Source organism: Raphanus sativus, chromosome 9, assembly GCF_000801105.2.
Source record: "Raphanus sativus cultivar WK10039 chromosome 9, ASM80110v3, whole genome shotgun sequence".
Classification (NCBI taxonomy): Eukaryota; Viridiplantae; Streptophyta; class Magnoliopsida; order Brassicales; family Brassicaceae; genus Raphanus; species Raphanus sativus.
In genome coordinates, this window is record NC_079519.1 from 28711356 (window position 1) to 28725313 (window position 13958).

General features: G+C 32.2%; 1 protein-coding gene across 2 annotated transcripts; it reads right to left on the reverse strand.

The window, feature by feature from the left end:
- Window positions 1-2808: 2808 nt before the first annotated feature.
- LOC108823764 (homeobox protein HD1) lies at window positions 2809-6749 on the reverse strand. Of its 2 annotated transcripts, XR_001945100.2 has the most exons (6): window positions 6270-6749; window positions 5279-5399; window positions 3638-3831; window positions 3415-3546; window positions 3191-3298; window positions 2984-3121 (listed from the first exon to the last, which is right to left on the reverse strand). XR_001945100.2 is itself a non-coding variant. In XM_018597045.2 (5 exons), exons 1-5 carry the CDS (start codon window positions 6555-6557, stop codon window positions 2984-2986), a joined length of 873 nt encoding a protein of 290 aa, XP_018452547.1. In that variant the 5' UTR covers window positions 6558-6731; the 3' UTR covers window positions 2809-2983. The 2 variants fall into 2 exon arrangements, 1 of the variants encoding a protein (XP_018452547.1); XM_018597045.2 differs by lacking the exon at window positions 3191-3298 and having other exon boundaries at window positions 2809-3121; window positions 6270-6731.
- Window positions 6750-13958: the final 7209 nt, after the last annotated feature.

Here is a 13958-nt window from a genome sequence, read left to right on the forward strand (position 1 = left end):
AATAGATCTAAACGATTAAACTAATTCATTTTTAGAGACATTTCGTTCCAGTGCCGGTGTCCTGAGAATCTGAGATATCCGGGCTCTAATACGAAATAAAAAAGTTTGGTTCCTAAATAGTTCATAAAAATCAAATTTAGAAAGCAAAACTTAACTTGTAAAATTAATATTGTTATTGTTGCTCTTATTATATTTGTCATGAAAAGAAAAAACAATTTTAAAAATTTATTATTTTTATTTTTTAAACTGGTTCCAGAGCTTTTGAGTTGTAGCACACTTCTTTAAGATTAGATTTTACTACATTAGTAAGAATTAATCAAATAAACAGACATTAATAATCTTCAAAAAATCCCAGGCCCATACATTTGTTTCTTAAGAATGAGGTCAGAACCGGAAGGGCATGTTTCGTTCATATTATCATTAGGATATGATATAATACTTTTATTTTAAACCAGAGAAATATCCTAGGATAGTCTTAAAATATTTTTTGTTACAAATATAGTCTTTTAGGATCAAAATGATCAAAATATTTTATTAAAAAAGTAAATATACATTTATATCCATAGAATTAACTAATCAGACATATTAGTATTTAAAATTAAGAAGTAGAGTTTTAGGATTGAAGTTTTTTGACCATAAAAAAAGATTGAAGTCTAACATTTTATAAAATAAAACAAATATTAAAATTTTGAAAATATTTTTTTTTTAAGTTTCAAAAAGCACATTCGAATTTCCAAACAAAATTAAAAATAATAATAAAAATTTCGAAACAAAAAAAGTTCAAAAGAAAAAATTATAAAAGAAATTCTAATTTGAAAACATATAATTCGAAATTATTAAAATATTATTTTTATTTTTATTTTCCTTTTCTTTACTTTTATTTTTTTAATTTTTATTTGTATTTATGCTTCTAGGAGATAATAGTCTTTCTACCTATTAAATGAAATATTTTAGTCATTTTTTTCTTTAGAACTTTTTTTGTGATAAAAATTTGAAAAATAATTATTTAGGAGAATTGCCCTTTAAACTAACCAAACCAGGACTAAATATTTCCAAATAATAGTCCAGATAAAACAAAATCAACAACGGGCCCTGTTATCAAAATAATAATGTTGAATACACAGCAAAAAGTGAAAGAAGATGAATTACAATCTGATAACAGCAAGTAATAATAACTCAAAGCACAAATCATGTAGTTGTTGGGTGTAATAAGCTAAGTACATGATATTAATGAGAGTGCATTGCATTTTAGAGTTTGGCCTTTAGATTTAACATATTAGAGTACTTTGGGCTGGAGATTGACTTTTGTTTGACTTAAATACTCATCATAATAACGAGGCCTGCTCCATCTTTTTTGTATCACACTTCTGTGGTAAGATTGAAACTAATAGTTTTGTTTTGTGGTTGTAATAAAATTATATGTAATCCACAATCTTTTGTGGCCGTCGGATTAGAGAGAGAGTATGTTGATCGAAAGGCCAGTTTTTAACCTTATACATTTATTAAGAAACGATGGACGTTGATGTTGATCTAATAGTCTAGTTTGGACAGTTAGAGAGTCAGGTTTGGTGGATCTGATGGTTGGAGGATAAGGGATTTGAAAAGGGGAGATGTAGATGGAATCGGTGTGGTCATGTAGCAAATGAGAGATGATTAAAGTTTTGATGGTTCTGGTGGTGTGATCATGAATAACACAACAAAGAATGGTGGAAGTTTTGTTGGTTGTGGTCAGAAGTGGTGTGATTATAGATATGGGAGGGTGTGTAGCGGTTGCGTTTTGTAGTGATTTCCACGAGAATAGGACGGAGAAGGTGCTGTTGTTTAGATTAAGATTCTGTAACTAACTTAGAAAGGAGAACTTTGAGAATGGATCCAGAGAAGATGTTGTTGCTGAGACTATATGTGAGATTCATGCAGCTATTCATATCATTAGGGATGGTTCCGGAGAGTGACTGAGTTAGGTGAATCCGAGAGAGAGTTTTTGAAGACTCTTAAGATCACAAAGCGACGGAAAGTTTCCAGATAAACGTTTACGAGAGAAGCAGGGTAGTGCCTGACTTTTTGGGGCTTAGAAACCATAAAAAAAAAATCGGTCCTTTACTATAACATTTGGTAAAATTGATATAGAGGAAGAATCGAACTTATTAACATATTGAACGGACAACTAGCTCAAAGCTGACTGAACCGATTAATCTTTTCTAAAATTGGCCCCTAACATATATTTAACTATACCAGCCGTGTTTGATGGACATTTACTCAGGCACAGCCTGTAAAAGAGCTTGTAGAATTGCAGGTTACACCGGGCCGGCCCTAAGACAAGCCTAACTAGACATTCGCCTCAAGCCCCCCAAAATTTTTGAAAATTTTCATATGGATACAAACCTCCAAATTTGTTAAAAAAAAATTTTAGGCCCCTAAAATTTAGTTCCCTCTTTATTCGTCTACAGCCCCTAAAATTTCAGGATCAACCTTAGTTACACCTGTGAAGATACATAGACTGGTATTGGAGTTCAGCTTCCATAAATCTAAAATGTCGGGATTCAGATCCAGGAGCGATGATCTGATATTGAGTAAAACTTGGAAGCCGTAGACATGTCGGTGAGTTTTGACCGGAGTAGAGAGGAGAGCCGTGACGGTGGTTGAATTGAGTGGAAGATTGTTTCTTCACATTAGAAAATCTTGGATTAGGGTGTCGGCAAACAACTGGTTTCGTGTGGAGGAGGAACCGATGTAGTGGATTATGGTTTTTGTGAGTATAAAGGACTGTTCAGGAAATATATAACTAACAAGTACTCAACATGTTTAAAGTACCTAGTAGTGTAAACCAATATTCGAAAAGTATGTCTACATATAATTTTCTCTATTAATGAGCACACCTCATTATTACCAAGTAACATGAACTGTATATATCATGCATGCATTGTAAAGCAATGTAATTAGTATGAAAATGTAGTGGCAATTATATACTACTTAGTAACAAGAATTAGTGTTTGCGCTTGGACTTCGAGGAAGCGAGGGAATGAGAGTTGTGCCAATTCCTCTTGCGTTGATTAATGAACCAATTGTTGATTTGCTTTAACTGTAATCCGGTCTCCTCTACCAATTTTGCCTTGTCATCTTCCTGTTCAAATCACATCGTTTTTACATTATATTCAAATTAAGCGGCATTATAGTAGATCTAGTTACATACTTATATATGTAGTGAGTGCTATTCATGAGTTGTCGAAAAGAGTGCTTGCGTTGAGTGTAAATCCAGATATTGAGCCCGATTGTTTCTTTACGTTAACATTTGCATTTTCTGTTTCATGCTATAATAATTATAATAATATCACTTGAAAACGTAAATGCAAACGCAAACGAAGAATTGGACCCAAATATGCTTTTGTTGGTTTGTATAAAAAATATAGCACTCACAGTAGGGTAAGGCCACTTGCAATGTTGTTGCCACCAATTTTTCAAGACAGTGGTTGTGTCCCCAGGTAACTTCCCAGCCCTTCTTTTCCTCATTATCTCTTCTCTTACATCTTCAATTCTCGATTTAAAACCCTTATCAAAGCACAAATAACAAAAATAATAATTAAAAATCAATATATTAATAAAATATAACCATTAAATATTTTTTTAACATATAGCTTACCTGTTTGAGTTCGAGTTTAAGTTCTTGTCTGACTCTTTCCATAAGAGATCTTTCTGATTCAGTCGGAAGCAATGGACCGAATCCCGTCATATCATGGCCGCAGCTGAGATCGGAAGTATCCAATGAAAAATCCATCTGAAAATCGTCCTCGTCTTCGGACATCGTGGCACCAGACCCCTCTCCTAATATCGCTCCTATGGGAATAGAGAAAGCTTAACGAAATACTCCCTATGTTTCATAATACTTGATGTTTTGCCTTCTTGCACAAAGATTAAGAAAACTAGATTTGTTTTAAAAAAAAAATTAAAAATATTACTTTAGAATCAATTAACCAATAATAAAAATGACAGTGAAATCTAATTGGTTGAACAGTTTCCAATAAAGTTAAATTTAACCTTAAAATCTCAAAACTTCATCTAATTTGAAACAAAATTATCCTTCTAAAACATCAACTATATTGAAACGGAGGGAGTATTACTCAAACAGACTGTTCCAAAATTGCATTGCAACACAAGTACTCTAGTTAGTTTATTTTGTTTTTATCCTCCAAAGAAAAAGGTAAATGATTTTAACGCCTTTGATATATCTCCAAGGCTTTGGAGTTGAATATTGTCTCTTGAAAACTCATACATCTTTAGAATAATCATATAAAGTTAAGCAAAAATTATATCCATATCTTCTATTTAATTGTGAAAGCTATATTCTTCATGATCATCTACATATATTTATTTTATTTATATATGTTTTATGTCTACCGGTTGTTCATATGGTATGATCAGCAAGAATCTTTAGTTACCTAACTCAATTTTTTTTTAAAATGGCCTATATACTATTCTACAAGGGATTAATTTTAAGGGACATTACCAAAATACCATATTATTAATACAATTTTTCATGTTTACTTTAACTATTGTTACCCTCACTTTTAAAGAGAGAAAAATACACTTATAATCCTAATTAAGGTTAACTAGTCTAAACTTAGGTTTAGAGTTGAGGGGTGGGTAGAGTAGGGTTTTTGAAATGTGGAGTTTATGATTCTAATTAATATATAAATAAATAATTAATATTTTTAAAAATAAATTAAAATTACTTTCCAAAAAGAATTTTCGAACTTCAAAACAGTTTTAAAAAAAAAATTCTCGATTTTTTTTTCTTTTTTAAAGTTCGAATTTGAAAAGTGTAGTTCGAAAACATAATTATTTATTTATTTATTTAAATAATTATTTATTATATATTTATATAGAGTAAGAGTGTAAGAGTCTTTTGTCTCTTAATGAATAAGGTTTATTTGAAAATATCTTTTTAGTGAAGGTAAACATGAATAATGTTACTAATAATATGATAAACATGAAAATTCCCCTAATTTTAAATCATATTTTATTTGGTACCACCTTCATGGTTTATATAACATGATATAAACTATTATAGATGATTTAGGCCAAAAACAACTATTAGAAATGAATATATATTTTCTAATATATATAGTCATATATATCTATAGAGAGATTTATGAGCAAATGTGAAATTTGAAATTCGCATCCTTATATTTCCCATATACAAAGAAATAAATTACAAAATTTGAAAATTTGATTAATTTTCTTGATATTTTAAATAAATAAATACAAAATGTAGTAGAAAAACCTGTGAGAGAGTGGAGGTTGTTCTCAATTTCACGGCAAGCCATCACAGCTTCGACGGCATGAACCCTCACGTGTTGTTGCAGCTGTTCTTTGAAGCTACACAACACCATCACATATTGTGCCTGTTTCCAGATTTTATTATTAATCATACCAACATATATATATTAATCTAGTGACCCAATTCATTTAATTAATTAACAATTTCCACAGATATATATGTATATACACATATTGAATCATTACTTAGTCCTATTTTCTACCCAATTTTAGTAAATAAAAATAATTTCTATTTTTAATTATCGCAAATAACATCCAAACTATAGTTGAGATATCAATTCCACTTTAATGCAGTTGCAAATTTTAGTATGGAGTAGAAATCACGGGATTCAACAACCTGAGAAATCTAAGCTCAAATATACAATTTCAATTTAATTACAAAAATGATATTTTACATATACTCACTCTATATATATATGAATTGAGCATCTAATCATCTTACCACATAAAGCTAAAGACCTATATATGCGTGTGTGTGTGTATAATATATATGGAAATTTGGTGAAGATAAATAAATTTCCATAATTAATTGTCAAAGTTTAACTTTTAATAACATCATTCAGATTAAATTCACAAAGATCTTGTAAAATAAATCAAATAAAATATGATTTTTGAAAGATAATTTCGCAAGATCTATTAATTTTATAGCCTCACTCAAAGTTAGTCCACTAGCAATCATTAAGAAATTTTATGACGACACAAAAATTTCCATGAAAATTAACAAAGTCTACATATTGAATTTCACATTTAAAATGCCTACAAAAGCAAACAACTAAATCATTGAAAAAAATATTAAAAATTATGGAAACATGTTTTTCAAACACTGGTGGTCCATCATATATCAATCTTTTAAACAAAAACAAAAACAAGAAATAAATAAAAAAAGTAATCAAACAATACATTAATCTCTACAACAATTAGTCTAATCGACGTACCAAGAAATTGTCGAGCTCGTGACGATCATGATGCGAGAATCCAACGGCTGTGGAAGCATAAGATCGGAGAAGATGTTGAGAGCGAGAAAGCTGAGCTTCAATTATTGGAAGCTGATCGATCGGAGTCGCTACTCTCAGACATGCCACATGGGCAGCCAATAATTGCTCGTACATGGGATGTGTCGCTATCTCTCCTTTCATCTGTCTATTTTGCTCCACTACTAAGACTGCCTCTCTGTCTCCTCCACCTACTGTGGCTCCGATCATACCTAACGCCGTTTCTTGCATATATTCTTGATCGAAGGCGGAGCAAGTTTTTCCTGAAAACCCTAGTTCTTGAACCAGATTTTGTGTGTACGATTAGCTCAGAGAGAGAGAGAGAGAGAGAGAGAGAGAGAGAGAGAGAGAGAGAGAGAGAGAGAGATAATGATCGGAAAAAACTGTGACTTAAAAAAAAGTTAAAGCCATGGGTTTATGGCTTTAGAAAAAACTGTCCCTTTAAACGTAAAAACAAAGAAAACAGACTGTTAGTATTTTTAGGAAGACTTTAAAGACTAATGGCTTTAGGATCAAGAAAACGTGATTGGTAAAAATACGGCTTTGAGGACTTTTAATTTAATTCAATGGTGCATCTATTCTATTTTAACCTGAGTACAACACAATATTTATCTATCTTAAGTGATTTTAAAATTATTTTTATTTATTTTAACTATTTTTAATCACTTCATTTATTTTATTTTCAAATAAGTTGACATCATTTACAGAAGTACTTACCTATTTAAAGTGTTTTACTATGTCTTTTACATTCTTTTTTACTCTTCATAACTATTTTATTAATTATATTTACTATAATTTGACATCATTTATTTTACATGTTAACCATAATAATTTCACATGTTTCGATAAAATTTTTACATCCCTGAAAAGAATTCAAATCGGTTAACCAATATTTTTTATATGTTTACAGAATCAGTTATACATAGGTATTCTATTACCTGTTTGTGTACCAATCAGTTTTTTAAGTTTTACAATTAAATTTTCTGATATTATAAATTTCTAGATAGTGTTCAAGTTAATTTTTTTTAGGGTCCGAGTAAGTTTATATGAATTTAAAAATATCTAAATAATTTATATATTTAGAAATACCATTGAACAATTTATAAAAAGTAAAAACAACGTCCGCGCGGAGAGGCGGAGAATTACAAGAATAGGTATATTTTTCTATTAAACAGTAGTATTAATTTGGTGTTATTTGTTAAGTGGGTGTAAGAACATTAGGTGTGTCTACCGGCCCTGCCATTAAAGGTAGGAGGAAGATATTTTCTTTATCTTTTTTTTTGAGCAAATTTTTTTTTTTTCCATCTATAATATTATTAAACAAAGAAAACCAAAGTACAAAGCCCAAAAAGGCCCAAATTCGAAAAACCAAACCTAAAACCAACAAACACAAAACTATACTCCAGCCCAACACGGGAAAACCGAGAGCCCACTTCACCACACACCGCACAACACACCGCTCCACGTGTCTAAACCACAACACTGAGAAGCCGCGTGTCGGTTGCTGAAGCTTCGCCATCTCGAACGGCTGGAGATCGTCGCCGGGACCGACGTCCGTTACCTCACTGAATCGCGAAACACCTGCTCCATCCCCAGATAGAAGTCGACGCTGTAACAAACAGAACACAAATTTCCGGATTCACCGGGACACACACCCACGACCACCGAGTGCCACCGCCAACAACTGTATTGACCGTATAGGGTTCAGCGTCTTTCATACTCCGGCCTAATCTTCACAGAGCTTCACTCGATTGCTCCTCCGAATTCAGCCACCAATCACTGCAAGGAACACCAAACAGCTCGAACACTTCCACGAGAATCAAGAACCGGCGACCACAACCGACGAAGAAACGGCTCGGCCCCAGAGTCAATAGCCAGCGAGACGCAGGTGAGCCACCATCTCCCGAAAAACCACAGCCGGACCACTATCGAGGAAGAAGGTGCATAGCCGGGAGCAGAGTAAAACGACAACCACCATAATCAGTGCTATGTCGACACAAAACCTAAGCTACAGCCGAAATCGAACACAGAAAAATAAAACACAAACTTTGGCCGGACCGGCGGTGGCGAGAAAACCTAAACCGCCGGCCGGAAACGAGATAACACAACGGAAACTCTAGAGCAAAACAGAAGATTCTAGAGAGAGATTCGTTTTTTTTTTTTGAGCAAATATATTTTCTTCATCTTATATTTCATAATTATCAACTAGTGTTTAAGTTCAAGTTGTTGGATCATTATTAGGTCTGAAATCATTGTCAAGACAAGAAAAAAATACGATGTGCTTTTTTATTGGCAAAGAGAGAAATGAAAGTTCATTTTACATCTTATATACATACATATTTATAAAGTACAATTTTTGTCAAATACAGAAATGGAACTAAACATATTAGCAGTTTTCTAATTCGATTTATTTGAGAGATGGGTTTGGAATTAAGAAACCTAATGAATCGAATGAACAAATGAAAGGCTTTATTTATTTTCTTTTTGGACGGCAAACGAAAGGTCGATATATCATCCTCCAATAAATAAGAAAATTACTTGCTCATACGTAAGTGATCTTAATTTTCTTGGGCGGTGGAAGCACCACGGTAACCTTGGTTAAAGTTTAAAGTCTTCTATATCTAGGTTTGGGATACTGTAGAAGAACTATACCCAAGGTTTTTATATGCAATTGTTTGCAAATAAATCCAGGTTTCAAATTCTGGAGAGAACGATTTATTAAACAATTATGCAAATTACGGAAGAAATGCTTACAAGGGATCTATAACATGGTGCAAGTTAATCTGATCATACATGAATCTTCATAGGACGGCTCAAGTGATACAGTTAGGCGTAGATCTCATAAGACATGTAGTATTGTCGGTTGTCGAAGCGTCTATGTAATCTTTCTCATATCATAATTATAATATCATAATAAATCAGCGTTAAAAAAAACAAACCGAGAATTTGTTTAAATAGAAAATGACAACTTGTTTTCAACGAACTACTTGATTAGAATAGAAGCATACTATTTTTTTTTTAAATATAAGCAGAGTTACTCTGCAAATAGAGAATTTATTGTTGAAAATCCACGCATTGTATCCATTAAAAGCAAAACATCAGTTAAAAGATGACACTTGCATTTAATTAAACGGATTAGGCTTGGCATTGTATCCGACACCCGAATCTGAACCCCAACCCGATCCAAACACCTGAACCAAAATCTGAAACGATGTAGTAAAATAGCTGAACGGGTATTGAGTTAGAAGAGACTGATTATCTGAATCCAAGTGGATAATATCAAAACCCGAACATATATCCAAAAATAACTAAACATGTGTATACTTAATCCTATATTCCTAGTTTACTTCTCTTATTTTATTGAAAATATTTATATTGATGTTGTATGTGACTCAAGATCATTTGATAAATATAGTTGTAATTTGCTATTCACTTAAAATGCATATTAAGCTTTTTGTTTCATGCATCAACAAAATTGCATCCAAATTTTCAAAAGAACAAGTATATTAGTGTCTTTCTATTTTTAAAGTTTTGTTTCGAAATCTATTAATCATCTAACGTATTAAAAATTTAAAAATAATTAAGTTAATTGTAAAATTTTAAATACAAAAAATAACAATAAAGAATTTGAATTTTTCTTTTCCAAAATCTAAAATATCTAATCCCGATTTAAAACAGTTGATCCCGAATTAGAAATATTCAAATTCTGATATGTAAAAATATCCGAACATGATCTAAATCTGTATATCAATATATCTGAAATTCGAAATATCCGATTCGAACCCGAGGAAGTATCTGCAAAATAGAGAGTGAAAAGATACACGCCTCTCCCACGAATAAAGGAAAAAATAATTTCTATAGTTTTGCGTAGTTTTTTTTTTTTTTTGCTAAAAAAAGGGTTAAACCCGGGTCAATGATGACACAAGCCTAACCCCCGGGTGGAGGTACAGCCCACGGATAGACCCACTCCTGGGCATTCAAATGAGTCCAAAGCAATGGACCCATATCCGTGTGGCCAATGAGAATCGAACCCGGGACCGTATTGAGGCCGAAGCTCTCTCAAGTACCACTAGACTAACCCCACTAGAATACCTTTTGTTTTACGGAACGAAATCAAAATATTCGTCTAATGTGAAAGAGCCGAAAGAAACAAAACAAAGAAGGACATAGTTGTTCGCAACAAATAACAATGGGACAGTATTGTCGTTCTCTTAAACCAGAGATTTAAGACATCTCACATCTGAAACAGTGTGTGGGCCTCATTCCCATGAAAACTACTTCTCAACTAATATAATGCAACAACAACCATTAGAACATGTCCAACGGTTAAGTTATTAATCCAAGTAAATAAAATATTAGTTGTTTAGTGAATTCATATCTTTGGACAATATCCGGTCCTGTTCAGTGTAATTTATTTAATAATTAAATTATAAATAATGAAAAGATAGAGTTAGCAAATCATGTAATGTCACATAGGTAAGAAAGTATCTTTATTTTTATTTTTGGAGTTCGCCTCCAAAGAACTCGTCATTTATTTCTTCAAGTTTTTTTTTTGCCATCATATTGTATTATATTAAAACCCAAAAAACCTGAAAAGCCACATTTACATCCAGGACCCGAAAAAACAGAGCCCATAACCCAAAAAAATAACAACACACAAGCCCACATGCCATCGAAAATCCAAGTCCAAGTGAAAATAAGTTATCTATGCATCACCGTCGTCGCATCCACGTGTCGGGACCGACCACCAGAGAGACGTGTGTTACAACATGAAGAGTCACCATCTCCACCTACTGGAAAACGCCGCCGGGACCACTGCCCAAAACTCCGCCGGAAACACTAGCCACCGTTTTCATTTCCAGATGAAGCTCGTCGCTGATTCATCAACACAAAGAAACTCTGGATTCAACCGGGACACCACCAGGACCACCGAAAGACATTCCCAACGACTGTATTGGAATTCTCGGGATTCGGGATCATTACATATCCGCCGCAGCTTCGGAGAGCATCAGTCGAAGGAATCGAAAACTCACCCGAACTCGGCCACCAAACACAACGCAACCACTCCAACTCAGCTTGAGCACTTCCATGGAAATGAAAGCCGGCGACCACCACCGAATAGGAACCGGCGCGGCCCCAGAGTCTAAATGCCAGATATCCATCGAACAAAAGATGCAGTACTGGAAGCTAAAGACCGGAAAAAGCGGCTTAACAGAACCTACTATGCCGAGAGAAGGAAAGAAAAGCAAAGCGGAAAGAAGAAAAAGAAAACAGAGCCGGACCGACGGTGGCCGTGGGGGCCCACGCCGTCGGCCGGAATCGATATTCATGGCGGTTTACTTCTAGAGAGAGGTCAGAGCCTTTTCTAGAGAAAGATTTTGTTAGACAATTAGTAGATGTTGCAAGATAAAGTTATTTCTTCAAGTTTTGAATTTTCTTTCTTAATTTTTCATTTTTAATATTTTCTCTAATGTTTAGAGACTAGAGTCATACCACTCTTGTGGTTGTCCTTACAAGTTATACAATACTTTTAAGTAATTAACAAATGGAGATATTTTCTGGAATCCAGTACATAATAAACCAAATTTTTATTTCATTGAGGTATAGTAGGGGTGGGAAAAAAAACTAAGCGAATCGAATCAAACCGAACCAATCAAACCGAAATCGGTCCAAACCAAACCAAAGTTTATTATCAAATGGTTCGGTTTACTATTATCCCCACCCGAACAAATAGAACCAAAATCAATCCTAGCCGAGTTAAACCGAACCGAGAAACCAATGTATTTTTGTTATTATTTAAATTAAATATACTAACATACAATATACTAAAATCCTAAGATTAAAGTCACTATTAACTTTTTGACGTTTTTTTTAATTTCTATCTACTGTGAAAAGAGTGGTGAATTTCACATGATGAACTTTTGCTTTCTTCAATTTAGTTAAGCCTTCTAAAATTTCTCGAGCCACTAATAGCATGTCTTCATTTTATATATTTCTTTATGATGGTTAAATATTAAGACAAGGACTGAACTTTTATCCGTTAATTTTGATCCGATTCATTACTTGTTTCGATTCAATAAAAAATATAAATATCTGTAAGTTTTCATAGCAAAGAAAATATTAAAAACTAATATTCGTTAAAAATGAACCAAATTAAAAATACTAAAAGACAGAATCTGATATATACTTCACTTCGACTTTTATACAAATAGATGTATATCTATAACTAAATATATAAATTTTACATATAATTTTTTAGTTTTATTTACAAAATTAATTATAAAGGTATAAGATTAAGAAATGAATATAAAATCTCTAAAAAACTGCATTCTCTAAAATTTTATGTTTTACAAAAAAAAAAAATCTTTTTTAAAAATTTTATGGAACATATAGTTTCACTGTTTTTATTTTAAAGATTTATATTATGTAAAAGATATTTTTGAAAACAAACTTTTATAGCTTTTTGTATAATTATTTGTATTGAATAAAGTTAATTAAATATTAGTTAATATCCGTAAATATTTGAAAATATCTTCAATACTACTTGATATACTAAAAACAGTATATTCGTAATTTTCCAAAAAGCAAATAATAACCCCAATAATAAAATTAGAATGATTTATTTTGTGTTCCAAACAAAGGATGCTGAAATCTTTTATGCATATGCTTGCCAATATATTAATTTGACAAAAAGATTCATTTCGTTTTAGTTTTGATAGGAAAAGTCGTAGAGCAACGAAACTGAATGACTCAATCAAAAACAAAATTTCAACATTTTGGAAATTTGATCTTTCCTTATACAGTTTTAAAACAGTAGAATGCCAAAAGAAAACATATCATTTCATTAAGTTAAACCATACACCCCAAATCTCAGCATAGATATATACCACATCTTACAATGACATATAATAAAGTCAAATAAACAAAATAAATTATGCATGATTACAAATATATCATATACTTTTTTTTTTGAAACACCACAAATATATCATATACGTTAACAAGATTTTCCGCATGGAGATGGAGAACGTGAAGGTGAAGCAGAAGGAGAACTAATATCAAGAAATCTGGAATCGGCACGACCGTACATGAAATATGCAAGAGGTTCTGTACAAGAAAGATGGCATGTGTCAAAGCAACGTTTAAAATCGTGATACCTAGGCAGACATTTCTTCGTCATACAATGTTTGATGCATGAATCTCTATCGATCGAACTTCTAGTTAACACTTTCTTTCCATTAGAACTCTGTGAAGAGATATTTTCACCGTTTAAGCAAGTCGCACTCATTAACATAGCCACCACTATCAATAATATTATCAACTTCTCATTAATTCCTTTTGCATGCATTTTCTTGTTAACAATTGTTTTCTCTTATAAGTTGTTTTGATTAAGAAGGAATGGATTGTGGATTGCTTCAGTAAGGCTTTCCAGGAACTTATATATGTGTTTGTTAAACCTATTTTTGTGTATTACTAACAAATCACTAATTAGAGCTTTTTCTATTATTGGTTGTATTTTCACTACTGTATAACTTACTAACTTAATGTGTTTTTTTTTCTTGGATTTTACGGATTTATTGTTTTTTTTCCAGTATGGACAGATTATTTATTTAAAGAAAATTTTGATTGGTT